Source organism: Stegastes partitus, unplaced genomic scaffold, assembly GCF_000690725.1.
Source record: "Stegastes partitus isolate 25-593 unplaced genomic scaffold, Stegastes_partitus-1.0.2 Scaffold204, whole genome shotgun sequence".
NCBI classification, from domain to species: Eukaryota; Metazoa; Chordata; class Actinopteri; family Pomacentridae; genus Stegastes; species Stegastes partitus.
This window is the reverse complement of record NW_007577935.1, coordinates 321,153-336,864: the sequence shown is the minus strand read 5'-3', so window position 1 is coordinate 336,864 and position 15,712 is coordinate 321,153. Positions and strand designations below refer to the sequence as shown.

Genomic DNA, 15,712 nt, shown 5'->3' with positions numbered 1-15,712 from the left:
AGGGGGTTGTCGGGACCTGTTCTTTTAATTCTTTTGCACTGTGCCTCCTCATCAGGACTCTGGATCAGCAGCTGCAGTTTTATGATTTGGACTGCTTAAAACTTGTCCTTCAAGAAGCAGAGCCTTGTTAAGGTGGGGCAGTGCAAAAGAAGTTCAAAGAACAGACTGTGACACACTCAAAGACTGTACCAGCACCCTGTTCTGCATGTTTTTATTAATGTTTACTGAAGAGACCAAGACTCGGTCCCACCCCTGCCTTCTATCACAGATGATCATCATCTGATTAATTACAATAAATCCAAAAATAATTACTCAGAATATCCGTTGGCATCTATTCATAAGGCAAAAGAAAAGATTTACATCACCTCAATTAATTAGCAATCTGTGAGGGTGTAATTTGCAGGCAACAAAAGAAGAGTTATTTGTCGCTTTAATTGTTCTTCCTATTCATACTGGCTGTAAATAGATCCCCTCCAAACATCATTCTGATGTCAGAACCGGGGGGACAGCGCTTGACAAATCAGGTAGGCGTCCTCACAGTGTTTGTAGTAACAACTTCCCCCTTTTATTTTCTACTGACTGTCTTTCTTTTCTGAGTCGCAATGACAGTATAGCAACACACATGGGTTTTTTTTTTTTTTCCTTTGAAAGAGTATAACTTTGAACAACACCCACTTTATTCGTCTAACTCTTAAGCCTCATGTGAGTTCCTGGATGAGGAGGAGGAAGTGTATTTACGGATGGTATAGACAGGAGGAATTACAGCAAGCAGTTATGTGAATGTGAATATTGCTTTGAGACAAACATGACCAAAACTGTGAACCTATCCTAAAAAAGTTCCTATACTGAAATTAGATTTTGTAGGCATAATTAAGCTACAAAAGCAGTAGAGTGTAGTTTTAAATAACATACCAATGAAGAGGTATGTATTTACATGTTACCAGTGTCGGATGAGAACATTATCTCAGTCTTTTTTTTTTTTTTTTAAGAACTGAGAATTTTCACTTCCTGTAAGCATCCAAACAGATTGAAACATTTTTGCTTTTATTCCATCAGTGTGACAGCTTGCCTTTGCCCGTGGTGCTTTTCTGCATAAATCTAATGCTGCATTAGTCTGGTGGTTTACATACATATTCATGGCTCTACAGTAAAGTAGCTCATTGAAGCGTGTGGTGATGGTGCTCATGCAGAATTTAAGACACTGTCATTTTGTTCTGGGCAGAACTGCAAGCTGCCACGTAGAGACCTACTTCACATTTCTGCTGATGACACCAACAACATTTATAACAGCTTAATCACAGTGTGCTCAGCCAAAACGCCTTTCAAAGGAGTACTTAACACCAGCAGCACATGTCAGAGGAAATTTTTTTGTTTTCTGTTGCCTGCTGCTTAAATTATAATGCTTGCACTTTATACATTTTAACTTAAACTGATGGCTTCGGTGTTTTTGTGTGTTTTCTGGCCTTCTTTTTTTATACACTTCCAGTAAAAATGTTGTTCTCCACATATGGGAGACAGCAATGAATGATGGGAAAAGGGTTGTAATTGTATGCTGATGTGACCATTCTATAAATAACATTTTCTCCTATAGCAGCTCCTTTCTTCCTCTGACTGTGTTGATAAATCAGAAAACTCTCATATGACTTGACTTGTGCTGTGTGTTGGGATTTAAAAAAAAAAAAAAACAATGTCTTTTCATGTCTCTGTTTTTTTTTTCATCCATATATTAGTTCTTATTTTAGGTGCAATGATTTACAGTTCAGAGAAAGCAAAGGGACAGGAGAGAGAAGAAAAAGGAGAAAATCTCACTCCTCCTCCTCCTTGTGAAAGGAGAGAGCAGTGAGGAAAGGGAGGAGGAGGAATGAGGGAGAGGGGGGAGGGTAAACACACCCAGACAGAGCCATGTCTGACATCCTCGCACACTGAAAGAAGGAAGGACTAATACAAAGCCAGTGCGACCAAGCAGAAGAGAAAGAGGAGGCAGGGAGGGAGGGAATAAATGCAAAAAAAAAGCCCGGCAGAGAAAAAAGGGTAAAAAAAGATGCACAAGAGCTGCATCAGTTCTTGTCCGCAAGGAACAAAAAACATTGTGTTCGTGAATGGGAGCTGGTGAGCTCAACCACAAGGCGAGTGCAATGAGAAACCAGGCAGACTTCAGTCGCTGGTGCTGCTGAGCACCAATCCTCTCTCCCTCTTGTCTCTCCCCGTCTCTGTCTGCCAGCTAGGACTGAGCCTCGGTATGATTTAGGGGAAGGCTTTGGGGGCTTTTTATTAGGATTTGGTGCTTAATGTTTCAGGAATATGCTGCCGGAGAAGATTTGAACGTGCTGTTATTTCTGATTGAACACAGTGTGCGACGTGGAGACTCCTCCGGCTGCTGCTTTCAGGGCTGCTCCCCTCCCTGCTACCTCTGGCTGTGTTTGGGCTATGGTCCTGACTGAGAAGCAGGGCATCACCCAGATGCGGGGAGCCGACTGTATGGGAGGTTAAGCTTGTAAACACCAGCATGGGAGCCAAACAGATGAAATGGTAAGAGCTGTTTTTTATGTAGCATGTTGTCAATCCAGGCTGCTATTTTTGTCGACAATACAAACACAAATCAATGGCAGATATGTACTATACACTGGGCCTGAATTCAGAACATTATCTCATTCACTTGATCAGCTTGTGTAGCTCAGTTTTAGTCTTAGAGATGCATTTCATCCCTAACAACATGACTTTGAAGCCCAAACTGAGCGGGTTATTGTTCGGTGTTTACAGTGCAGTAGGTGTGGGTGTGTCCCTGTGTGTGTCTGTGTGAGCTGAGCTGCTATTGCCTAGCAACCACTGCCATTACTGGTGCTCCCATTTCATGATTCAGATGAAAATATAGATTTTAAGTGATATTAGGATAGGAAACATTTTTTTCCCACATCAATATAATAGGACAACAGTTTAAGGATTAACATATTTTAAAAAGTTACCTTGTTTACATCGATGTTGCACCATATTTACCAGTTAAACCAACTGTTAGCAACTATTTTCAACCACTTCTACGTATATTAACTTGTTAGTATATAAACTTTCCATGCTGATCACTGATGGTTGAAGAAGTATTCGGATACTTAAGTAAATATACTTCAACGGTGTGAAAAATACTCCACTGAGAGTAAACATCCTGCATTGAAAATCACATTTATTACATGTTAATAGTTAAATATTCTTAGATCATCAAAGGTTGAAGTACTTATGACTATCAAACATGTCCCTTATGGCTGTTATATTGTTATATATGGCATTATTGGATTGTTAATAGGCAGCATTTAACTGCAGCATAAGGCTGAGGTGAGATTAGTTTTGATTACTTAATATATTGTGTACTATTTTAATCCAGTGGCTCCCATACTGGCTGTTAGGCCCCCTCACTGGGTCACAAGATACATCTGAGTGGTCATGAGATGGTAACTGGGAAGAAAACAATAACAATAATGATAAAAAGTTATGCAACACAGTTTTTAAAGTTTTTCTACTTCTCAAATCAATGTTTTTTTTTTGTTTTTGTTTTATGCAATATTGAGTCATTCTTTGTCCTTAAGTAAGGAATCACAAGCCAAAAAAGTTTGGGAAGTACTGGTTTAATCTGTGGTGGCACATTTTTTCTATAAGAATATCATATGCTATTCAAAGTGAAATATTTACTTTAATAGTAACCGCGATGTTCAAGCAAATGCAGAGGATTAACAGGTAAAAGACAGCAGCAAAGTAGCAGTATAAAGAACCCATCCATCCATTATCTATACACCGCTTAATCCTCACTGGGGTCACGGGGGGGCTGGAGTCTATCCCAGCTGACTCAGGGTGACACCCTGGACAGGTCACCAGTCTATCGCAGGGCTACACTTGGAGACAGACAACCAAGTACACTCACATTCACACCTATGGACAATTTAGAATCACCATTTAACCTCAACATGTTTTTGGACTGTGTGGGAGGAAGCCAGAGAACCCGGAGAGAGTTCTGCAAACTCCATGCAGAAAAATCCTGGATGCCCCCACCGGGACGCGAACTGGCGACCTTCTACCTGCGAGGCAACGGTGCTAACCACCACACACCTTGCAGCCCAGTATAAAGAACCAAAAAATGTAAATACTCAAGTACTGCAAAATTACATTTCAGTATTAGGGTGAATTTACTCAGTAACTTTCCAGCACTGCTGATCAGATGTTGTTAATCTGTTGCACTGAAGCTCATCTTTTGTAAATCCCAGTGCTTAATCTTTGGCTTAACCCATATGTTCCAAATCTGTGTGTCTGTGTGTGTGCGTGTGTTCTCGTGGTGCAACTGATCGGCAGTGAGCATCTAATATATATTTGTCAGACTTCATTGAACTGCTCCCTGAGACAATGATAGAGGGTATCCCGATAATGTCATCAGCTGAAGTGACAAGATTAGTGGGAGGCAGCTTCTTTGATCCCCTTTGGAAAAACACTTAAGGATAATTACAGCAGCATCCGATAAGGCGCTCTGTTCATGTTTTTTTGTGACCCAGTGCAGTGACTCTTTCTGAGGGGCTGTTAGGACCAAACTATTAGATGTTTCTCAGCATGGCGAATGTGCCCAGTTTTCTGAAATTAAAAATTTAACTCACATCTTTGTATTTTTTCACTCAAAAAATAAATTAAAAAAAGGCTTAAAGGTGCATAGATTATTGTTGCATGTTCATTTTTTCTGAAGGTGTTTGCAGGTAGCCCTCAAGGTCCAAAAAAATCTCCTTGGACCAAGAAAAAGAGGGCTTTCATTTCAGAGACTACGACTTTAGTTTTGATCTGACAGGCCAGTAGGAAACAGCAGTGGGATACAGCATCACCTCAGTTAAAATCCCCACTAAACCAATCAGATCCCAAAATAAGTGCTGTAAAAGTCAATTTACAACCCCTTGTATCCTGTGACCATGTCCCCCATCACCCATGTCCAACATCACAGCATGTGGACGGTCATAGGCGCTTGACTCAGGCTCCTGTTACTGGCATGCTAGCAACTGGGACTGCAACTAATGATTGTTTTTATTGTTGATTAATCTCTCGCTTGTTTTCTCTATTAATCAATAAGTTGTCTGATTTGAAAAATGTCATGAAATGTTGAAAAATCTGATCAGTGTGTCCCAAACCAAAAGGTCATCTTCAAACGTCTTGTTTTGTCTGCAGCCAAAAGAAATTTAGCAAATATCATGGAGGAGGACAGAAAGCACAAAGTATTTGCATCTAAGAAGCTTAAATAGACAATTTAGGCTTTTTTTCTCCCAAATGGTTAATTGATTATCAAAATAGTTTCTAATTAATTTAATAGTCCACAACTAATCGATTGATCTTTGCAGCTCAACTGGCACCGGAAGAGTCAGTTAATTACTTTTGTCTGTACTGAAAAATATTTCAACATCTATTATATAATTGGCCAAGAAATGTGCTGCAGATCTGCACGGTGCCCACACTGTCAGCCCTCATGTCTGGTGATCCCCTGACCTTTGTTCTGTTGCTTCTAAAAGGTTAATGTTTTAACAACTATTGGGTGGGCTCCCATGAAATTTGGAACATACACATTCATGCACCCCTCAGGCTAAGTTTTAACAATGCTGGTGAGCCTCTGACTTTTCATTTAGCTCATCAGGACAAAAATTCTAATTTGTCTGATGCTTTTGTTTATGACTCATACCCTTTAAAAACATCCACATCAGCCTCAGTTGAACTTGTGTTCCTTTTCTGCCCACAAACATTAACTTGCAAACTTGCTAAACTAAAATGATGAAAATGTTAAGTGCTACACCTGCTTAACATCAGCATGTTATAACTGATACTGTCATTTGTGGCGCTTTGCATATATCCAGCTTTTACCTTCAGGTTTTCACATCTGCACTGCTACGGATCGTTTTAGTCTTGTTTGTTTAGTGGCTGAGAAGCAGAGCGTTATTATAAGTTGTCACATGAATCTGTGCACAGTTTGGCCACACAGGGGCAGGGTGAACGCCAAAGTGACAATGATACAAGTGTTTGCTGTCTGCTGTGATATTAGCTTGTGCTGAGTAATGCTATTAGATAAGCAGAAAATCTCATTGACTACGATCTAAGTCTCGCTCCATATGTATGGGAAGAACAAGTTCAACCGTGCAAATGCAATCCCTCAGGACATTCTTTGGGTCTAAACACAGTTTTATCCCACAGTTTGGTCCACAGCTATTTTTCCTTCTTAGTTGTTTAGCCTCAGGAGCAGGATGATGAATCGTGATGCTTTTCTATGGCCTAGCACAGAGTTTAGATCTGTTTCTGCAATCACAGGCTTGTTTTCACACGCAGACGTGGGGGGTGGGACGAAGGAATCCTGCGCTCAGGGACCATGCATAATGCCATAGGTCGCAGGTCACAGTAGCTCCATCCTATTTCTACCAACACAGCAGAATGAAGATGACAGCTGGCCTGAACCTGAGGCTGCAGAAGCTCTCAGAAAGCACAAAACATATATTCATCATCAAAGCAGCAAGAAAACCAGCGATTCACAAACCATGCAAACATTATGTTTTGAAATTGTGGCTGAAGGGGGAGAAAAATATGCAAAGAATTTCCTGTGGGAAAATGACAGAGTTGTGTGCATTCCTGCTCCCAGTGTGTATTTTCTGAACAGGTTTCCAACCTGTTTCTTCCTGTTTTTTTCTTAATTCAATTATTTGCAAAATACTCTGCCATACTTCATGCTCCTATGGGCATTATATGTTAGGAAACGGATGTGGTTTAAAATATTTAGCCCAGATGGGATTAATTGACATTTTTATGCTCCTTCGGGAGTGTATATCTCCATTTTATGTTGCTAGGTTTATTTATTGCCGTGCATTTGGCAGGACACAAACACATTCATTCCTTCCTGTGCCCACCATCTGTTTCAGTCTCAGCTCAGCCAGCCCTGCTCACACCCCCAAAGAGGAGTATGTTATCACCCAGTCCACTGACACCCCTAAAGAGGAAACAGTCCACGATCAGTCTGAGAACCAGAGGGAACCTCAGGATGAAAAATCTGAGCTGACAGAGAAGAAATCTGTCACAGGTTGGTTGGCTGCACATCAACTCTTGTAAAGCCAGATAGGATGCAATGAAAGAAAAAAAACAAACAAAACAAAATAAGAAAAGCTCCATTGCCTCATCTCCCTTTCTTCCTCACTTCCTTTCCAGAGGAGGTGTCTCTCTGTGGATTGTGTCCCTCCCTCGGGCAGGATGCGCAGGAGGAAGAAAAGTCCTGGGAGGAGCAGCTGGATGCCCACCAGGAGCAGCTGGAGAAGGAGATGCAGGAGGCCAGGCGGATGGTGTTCCGCCTACAGGTAAGTCCTGGTGATGACACACTATAAAACAAACTGCACAGCTACTTTGAAAACATTGACTGAAGGTATACAGACTACAGATGCCTCAGAGGAAGGTTGCAGTTCAGCATACAGTAAGATTTGAGCTTGGTTTTAGACTTCTGGTTGTCTGCCCACACCTGCTGTATTTTCAGTGTCTCAAATAGGTTATATAACAATAATAAGATGTCAACAAAATAAATAAAACTGTATCCGAAGAATGAAGTCATCGACTCGAGATAAATGAAGTTGCTACCTAAAGGCACTTAGATGTCTTTTTTTATCAGACAAACCTACAGAACATCTATTTGTTCACATCAATATCACTCTGTTGCAAATGTCTACAACATCATCTACAGGCAGACCATCTATTGTGTATCTTTATAGTGAAAAATCAATGTAGCGGTTGTCAATTTTATATCTTTAATTTTAATGATTAAGTTTCTAGCCCGTTGCTTCTAATGCAATTAAATCATTTTAATTTGCAGAGGTCTTAGATACTGCTACCTAATACAAGCACCTAATAAGATATACCACTGCCTTGTCTTGTGATATTTTGAACATTTGTAAAATCTACAGATAATTTGTGATTTTATTGTAATAATCGTAAAACATTCTATTTTATGGATTGGTGACATGCATACTTGCATATTTCAATAAGCTATGTGTGTGTTAATTTTGTGGGGTGTTTTTTCTCTTTTATACTAGTTGCATGGTTATATTTCAGGTCAGAGTTAATAATTACAATAACAGCACATAATCAAGCATAATACATTAAAATATGTTAAATTGTTAAATGTTTGATTCATAAATCAAACATGTTGAATGATGCAGTGGACCAGAACTTAAGATAAAGAGAGAGAAATCTATTTGCCATTAATTAAAGACAATTTATTGGCAGGTATGGTGTCATTCTTGTATTTAGCTATAGTTGGTGGTGCAGAAACAACAACTTGACACACTGTGCAGAGATTTTAAAATAGATGTGTTTCGTGACTTTTACAGAAATAGCCTTTCTCGCTAATTACAAACTTTATGCTGTCACTTCTAAATATAAGTTTTAAAGTCTATGTGTACTTGTGCAGGCTTTTTCATGTGACTATCAGCTGCGATGCAATATTTGATGCCACGTATAAAAATACACAACTGCTATATTAACGAATACACAAAAATATATCGGCAATGCATGTTTAGTTATGAGTGCTGACAGACCGTCAGTCTGTGCGTCTTTATGTGTGTGCCTTTGTTCTCAGGCTTTGCTGCTCCATGGCTCCCTCCCCGAGGAAGACCAGGATGGATCCGTGAGCTTCGGAGATAGCCGGGCTAACGCTGAACAGCAGCTGGTACAGTGCCCTCTCTCTGCTAACTTGAGAAAACCACACTTGCTCGCCACTCTGTGTGAAGTGTCCGCGTCAGCCCTTCTGTTGTGATGATGTTTGCAGCCATCACTGCTCTCAAGAGTGGCCAATGTAGCGCACAAATGAATCTCTCTGATCTGCTAGCCTGCTGTCATGCAGGCCCATTGCCTCCTCATACGTTCTGACATTTTTCCATTCTCTAATTACCATGCTCATACCCTCTCCCTTTGAAGGTTCTAATCCGCAGTCGTCTGGACCAAAGCATGGAGGAAGCCCTTGATCTCAAGGTACAGTAAGTAAATGTAATTAGGTTTAATATAGATGAGCCGCCTTACGAGCGGAGTCGCTTTTTCTAATGTTTCTGTTCATTTGTCGGACTCTTAGAGGGAACTCCTGAGGCACAAACAGGAGACGCGCCACATTCAGGCCATCAAGGTAAACCTCTTACTCTAATTTTGCACTTTAATTTTGAACTAAAATGGATTAAAGGATATAATTCAATCTATACCACATGTGCACTCTTCCAAACTTGTGATTCTGCAGTTATATGTCTTTCATCATACACAATATATCTTCTTTATTTCTTCACAAAGACATAAAAGTTTAGTAGTGGGAGGATGCAATCGACGAAGCAGGTGGATGCAGTTTATCTGTATTCAGGTCTTTTCTGGACATGTCTTTGATCTCCCCCCCCGTCTTTCTCATTAGGATGCTCTGCAGCAGCGCTTGGCAGTGCAGGAGGATGCCGTGCTGCAGCTAAAGCAGGAGCTGCTGAGGTGCAACATGGCCAAAGATCAGCTGGAAGGGGAAAATGTGAGACAAGCGATGATTTCCGTTTGACACGATAAAATATTTGACCCGCGTGACCCGTGGATGCAGCTTTTACGTAAGAGAAATGTAACAGTCATATATCACGTTGATGTATCTGCTTGCAGGCGGAGCTCAAACGCAAGTTGAGTGAAAGGAACAAATTACTCAGTGAATATGAGGTATTGTCTTTTATTATTTACACGTCTCGCGTTCTTTAGCTGCACACATGCAAATAAAGGCTTATGTCATCCATCTTTCTTGTCACAACAGCAGCAACTCGGGAGGAAGGACAGAATACTGCAGCAACAGCAACAAAAGCTTGACGAGGCTCAGCATAAAGCACACGAAGTCAGCCTTGGACGGGTACTGAGCATGACATGTTTCAAGTGTTTTCACAACATACTGTATATGTTTGGATGGCAATCGCACACATAACGCTGGTGATGGTATTTATAGAGTCTCTTTTAAAACATGGCTAGCAAGTAATTCACACGAGGCGGCACATACTTTCCCTCTTGTTAAAAAATGAAAGGGCCACTTGTGCAGTAAGGCAACACAATGCTCGAAAAAAAATAGTAAAGAATAAGAAAGTGACATCTCCGGTGCATCTCAGCATTGTAATCTTTACACTGTAAACCATTACTCAAGGTAGAGGGAATAGTGCATTTGTTGGAATACCATTTTCTGCGGCAGATTAATACACATTTCTTGCACCAGTGAGTACTTCTTGCAGCGGGATGGTATATGTGAGATTGAGTCAGAATAAACGACAGTGCTACAATGTTCGGCGTAATAAAAAAAACATGTCACCCAGTGCAACAGCGTGACTCACTGATGTGTTTTTAATAGATTTTGAACAACAATGAAGCTCTTATTCAGAGGAATAAGCTGCAGTATATCAGGCTTTGCTTTAGCTGCACAGGTCTGGTTTTGTTCGTTCGTACTGCTTTTTCTGGTAATAAGATAGTTATAGAATATCACCAGACTTTAAAAGATTAGTCTCACTCAGGTTTATTCATATGTATTATTATTTTTTTGTCTGTTTGACAGTCATTTAGGAGTGAAAGTGGTGGCTACGGTAACTCGGTGGCTTCAACATCTCCTCCAGCATTCAAACACAATGCGCCGGTATGTACCCTTTTTTATTAAATTCATCAGAAATGTGACTTACCGATTATTGTGTTGATGTTGTATGGGGATCTCAAAGGAAAAGAAACAACGCTTACATTATGGGGAACTAACTCAGACGTTTTGAAACAGTAAGGAAAAAATATTAGATTCAGTAAAAATATATACTTTATCCTAGTTCTGAGGCACAATTGAGATGCTAACCCAACATTTTAACTCGTATAGATATGAATAAAAAGTCATAATTATCAGATAATAAGCATCATAAGATATGCCAAAACACTGACTCACAATGTCAAAAAAATCTAATAATAATTCAAAAATATTAGATATTAAGTTAATTATTAGGTTAAAATTGTGAGAATTGTGTGCCAGACATATCATTTTGAAATAATGAGTCAAAACCACCTAATTATGACTTACCATGACTATTTTTATCCCTTTTTTTTTTTTTACACTTTGTACTGCTCTGAAATGAAAAGCAATATTACATACATGACAATCAAAGTACCGTTTGTCTCAGGGGGAAGAGCTGCAGCTCGTCCGGGAAGCACTACGCAGTTTGAGGGACAGTTTTTCGGGCCACGACCCCCAGCATCACACCCTGGACACCCTGGAGCAGGGCGTGGCCAGTCTCATGGACCGATTGCACTCTTTGGACACCCAACGCAGACAGGACAGAGGGGTATACGTTCTCCCACGCAACAACAACAACAACAACAAAATAATAGTAGCACGTCTTGTCACTTGATGAGTGATGACTCAACAACATGACATCGGAGTGTTTACCGTGAGTAACTGCTTCTTCTTCTTCCTCTTCTTCTTCTAGGAGGAATTCAAATCACCAGGACGCAGAGCCAACTCGACAGACCGTGACTCCTGGCCGCCGAGCTCAAGTGAGACAAACAGAATCCTTGTTTTGTTTAGGATTTGTCATCCTCCGCAACATCTCAACTCTGGCCGTTAAATCAAATTCTGCCATTCAATTACACTGCTATGTATGGAGGGGGGCATTATTGGCTGCGAGGTTAGAGCAATTTCAGACCCCGGTTGTGAAAAAAAAAAACAATATTTGCTGTGTTTGTAATTATCTCCAGAAATGGCGCACTCCCACAGCAGCCCGGGGTTGGACACTGCCGTCTCCACTAAAGTGCTCTATTTCACCGATCGCTCGCTAACTCCATTTCTGATTAACATCCCAAAAAGGTGAATATTAAAACACTTAATTACATAGCTATGGCTTTGTTTGTTCCTTCACTGTAGCATGCATGATTTTTAGGCAAATTGCTGCTTGGGTTAGAGCTGAACTGATGCGTGAATAGAGTTATATTTGGACGCTTCAGTGGCTGGGCTGGTTAAATGTTTATTCTAGAAAAATGCTCGTGTGCATGTATGTGTGCATAGATGATGACTGACTGGCGTGTGCTTTACAGGCTGGGCGAGGTGACGCTGCGAGACTTCAAGGCTGCGGTAGACAGACAAGGCAGTTTCAGATACCACTTCAAGGCCCTTGACCCAGAGTTTGGCACAGTGAAGGAGGAGGTAGGCGTGGGAGTAAAATTATAGCCCCTGCTTCTTTTCACATCAGCTTCAGCAGGCAAATGTAAAACGGCAGTTACAGAGTAAGATATGCTAATAATAGCCGTGCCTGCTCTATACTTCAAAACACTACGGGGTGACTTATTTCCATCCCAGAGATTTTGATAACACGGAGTAGTCATTTTCACTTTCTATCTAGACCTTTGTATCGTACATAATAGATGTGAGTCTCTCAGATATGTAAATGCTGGATGTTGGCTGCTCAGGTGTTTCAGGATGGAGCAGTTGTGCCCGGCTGGGAAGGGAAGATCGTAGCGTGGGTGGAAGAGGACCACGGAGAGCGGAGGTAGAACCCAAAAAAACCAGAGATCACCACTACAAACCTCAGTTACTCCCACTGGAACAGGAATCCACTGAAAAATACTTGTGATGCCATAACAAAGAATAGTTCTAATACAATTAACTGGGACCAATGGAGCTAAAAACCATTTCAATACATCTTTTAAAAGTGAATGTTTCATATAAAGAATTTGACTTGACATTTGGTTACTGCTCTATTTGACGGAACGCATATTGACGTTGTTTGCAGCTCATGAATTAACATGTGGGACTGCCATTTAAGGGTCAGTGACGTGATACTTGAAACTGAATTACAAAAGAATGTTACTTTTACATTAAATAACACACTCTAAGCTGTGCTCTAAAAAGCTGTAATCACTGCATAGTATGCAAACCTTAAAACAAAAGTGTTTACTGACATTTTTTTCACACGTTCCAGATTGCCAAATTGTGATGTTGTTGTTCTGCATCAATTTTGATGTTTTAATAAATTATTGCATGGATTATTTTGTTGTCAATTATTCCCCCTGCATACAGTAATGACACTGTACACCAGCTCCTAGCCATTATACACCTCCACTCATACACCCACACATTAATAAACAAAATCCACAGATTGTCATTAAAGTCAATTAATTTTTTTTTTTTTTTTTTTAGGTGAAGAATAAAATTTGCTGCTGCACATCAGCCCACACGGCACAAAGGGACACTGTTACATATTTGTTTTACAAAAACATTTTGCTGTTGGAAATGGATCAATTTACAGACAGCTGTTCGCTGTTTGTAGGCTTGAGTTTTGAGGCAGCGGATGGGTCCCTGCATAGTATAATATGATCTCGATGCTTTTTCCATCACATGAAAAGACGTTTTGTTTGCGTTTATTGTTTACTTTGAGGTATTTTCGATGTCAGAATTTACTCCTCGCCTCTATGTACGCTTGTTTCTCCATTTAGGCAAATGATCACAAAACATCCACTTTCAAAGTAAGCCTTCGTTTCTTCTTATTAAAGATGGCAGATGCAGTGTCTTCATTTACGGTTTTTGGAAACTCCACAAGCAAATAGTAAACATCCTCTACTTCCAGTAAGACGTCATCCTGCGGAGAGAAATACATTCAGCACACTTTAAGACCCACTACGGGCCAATTATGTATTTTTTATGACACCCAGCTACGCACATCACACGCTGGATTGTAAAGTGGTTCATTATAACTGTTGAAGCGAGTGTGTAACCACTAACCTTAGACATTCTCAGCTGGCACTCTGACATGGAGCAAACCTTTGGCAGCTCCACTGTCAGCTCCATGCTGCGAGGAGCTCCTGCTGTATCCGTCTTCACCTCAAGTTGGTACTCTGGCTTCTGAGGCTCCACAAAAGTGGTAGAGATGACCTGGATCAAATCCTTCTTTATGTGCTCTGCAGGTGTACAGATAATTTGGGCTGCCGGGTCCTCTTCTTGTTTCTCCGCTCGCAGGGAGGAGATCTGCTTTAGGAGGGCAGCCGGTGTCTGACCGGCTATAAAAAGGAAGAGTATGGATTATTAGAAACTGTGGGAAAAGGTGGAAGATAATTCACCTTCAGCAGGAAGGGAAAATAGTTCCAACATAAAAGGCTTGTAGCAGCTTATCGTGGTGAAAGACTTATTGCTACACCTGTGTCTGGTTGTTTGGAGGAATTGGGCCACTTCTGAAACCCAAGCCGGCGGTGCAGCTCATCTGGACTACTTTTTGGGCTGCAGTTGATGACACTGTACCGCTGAGATAACCTCATCTCATGCTGCTGCTGCTGGGCAAAGCTCAGGGCCAGCATATAAACCTGGTTAATGTGAGTTTGCTCTTTCTCGCTTTCCTGCAGCACTGCCGGATTTAAAGCCACATCCAACACAGCAAACCAGCCTGTGGAGAAAAAAACTATGAGCATTCTTGTTTTTATCATGCAACAGAAAGGCTGGTTGTTCAGCTTGTTATGCATTTAACCTTCATTTGTGCCTGTTTCCAGTTTCCCTGCATACACGGGTAAAGGCCTGCTGGGATCCTGAGGTGCAGGCACACGCTTCCAGCTGCATATGTTGACATACAGCAAGCCTTTCTTTGGTTCCTGTTAACGACACAGACGCACTGTCAGGAAATCTGTAAAAACAGCCTGTTTCAAAGCTATCAATGGGCACAGATCTGACAGCTTTGCAGAATGTAGAAAAAAAATGGGATGTTTTGTACGAAAAGATAAACAAAGCTAAAACGGTTCATCAGTGGATCAGTTCATTCATGAATTAGTCTTTCAACGAAAGATTCATTGGCAACAATTTTATGAATCAATTCATTATTTCTGTATATTTTTAGGCAAAATGCACAAGCTTCAGCCTAAAAAAAGTAAATATCTTCTGTTTTTTCTTCTCCCTATTATAGTGGACTGAATATATTGGGGGTTTAAACTGGACAAAGGATTTAGGAACATTTGAATCATACCTTATCATATACTTCATTTCATTAGCTGTTGCAAAACATATAAATGTTATATTTAAATGGGGTGACAATATTTCAATGACCTGTCAGATTAATTTCGTAAATAGTGTTGATTTGTTCATACATCATAGTTATGAAAATTTGTCTCTGTACCCAGTTGCTTTTTTTCCCTCCTGTATCACATTCAAAACGAAAACTCTACAGGGACATTTTTTGGTTACACTTGCTGTCTGTAGTTAAACCTGCAGTGTGGAACTTATGTCTCCACCTTCTGGCAGTGAAAGCAATTATACAAACAACTGTGATACTTCCTCTGAATGCTGAATCTCTTTGTTTATCTGGAGCATTACAAACTTTTCCTGGACTCCCTCTAGGTTTACTCCTACTCCCAGTTGCTGTAGTCTACTCTTCCTCTGTAGCTCGATGGTTCTTCCCATACACACACACATATATATAAATCTAACTACAGTAGCAGTGCAGAGCAGTGTATAACTCAGCACTCATCTGTTAATATGCTGACTGCCCTCACAAGTAACAACAGTACTATAATGCTCAGTGTAATAAAGAAAACAGTTCACCCGGTACAACAGTGTGACTCATGGATGTGTTTTTAATAGATTTTGAACCACAAGGAAGGTCTTGTTGAGAATAAAGGCTACACTATATCAGGCTTTACTTTAGCTACACAGGTCTAATGTTGTTCTTTTGTGGCATTTTTT

General features: G+C 40.5%; 2 protein-coding genes across 2 annotated transcripts in view; one reads left to right on the top strand and one right to left on the bottom strand.

Moving 5' to 3' along the window:
• Positions 1 to 2,066: 2,066 nt before the first annotated feature.
• dixdc1a (DIX domain containing 1a) lies at positions 2,067 to 13,036 on the top strand. The gene is made up of 16 exons (XM_008280635.1): positions 2,067 to 2,237; positions 2,351 to 2,529; positions 6,912 to 7,069; positions 7,195 to 7,340; positions 8,612 to 8,701; positions 8,950 to 9,003; positions 9,101 to 9,151; positions 9,425 to 9,529; positions 9,652 to 9,705; positions 9,797 to 9,889; positions 10,577 to 10,654; positions 11,178 to 11,339; positions 11,484 to 11,550; positions 11,752 to 11,860; positions 12,088 to 12,196; positions 12,460 to 13,036. Exons 2-16 carry the CDS (start codon positions 2,507 to 2,509, stop codon positions 12,541 to 12,543), a joined length of 1,383 nt encoding a protein of 460 aa, XP_008278857.1. The 5' UTR covers positions 2,067 to 2,237; positions 2,351 to 2,506; the 3' UTR covers positions 12,544 to 13,036.
• A 237-nt stretch (positions 13,037 to 13,273) lies between these two features.
• Positions 13,274 to 15,712, bottom strand: part of pih1d2 (PIH1 domain containing 2) — a 3,947-nt gene continuing 1,508 nt past the window's right edge. The window contains exons 2-5 of the mRNA XM_008280634.1: positions 14,508 to 14,628; positions 14,184 to 14,426; positions 13,772 to 14,046; positions 13,274 to 13,628 (exon numbers count right to left, since the gene is read on the bottom strand). Coding sequence (XP_008278856.1) covers positions 13,494 to 13,628; positions 13,772 to 14,046; positions 14,184 to 14,426; positions 14,508 to 14,628 — 774 coding nt within the window. The 3' untranslated portion in view covers positions 13,274 to 13,493. The remainder of the gene's footprint in view (positions 13,629 to 13,771; positions 14,047 to 14,183; positions 14,427 to 14,507; positions 14,629 to 15,712) is intronic.

Bases quoted from the DNA above. Each gene is read 5' to 3' on its own strand.
- dixdc1a (XM_008280635.1), top strand. From the start codon at position 2,507: ATGGGAGCCAAACAGATGAAATG. The intron at 2,530-6,911 runs GTAAGAGCTGTT...CATCTGTTTCAG, and splicing joins GGAGCCAAACAGATGAAATG to TCTCAGCTCAGCCAGCCCTG. The intron at 8,702-8,949 runs GTACAGTGCCCT...CTCCCTTTGAAG, and splicing joins CTAACGCTGAACAGCAGCTG to GTTCTAATCCGCAGTCGTCT.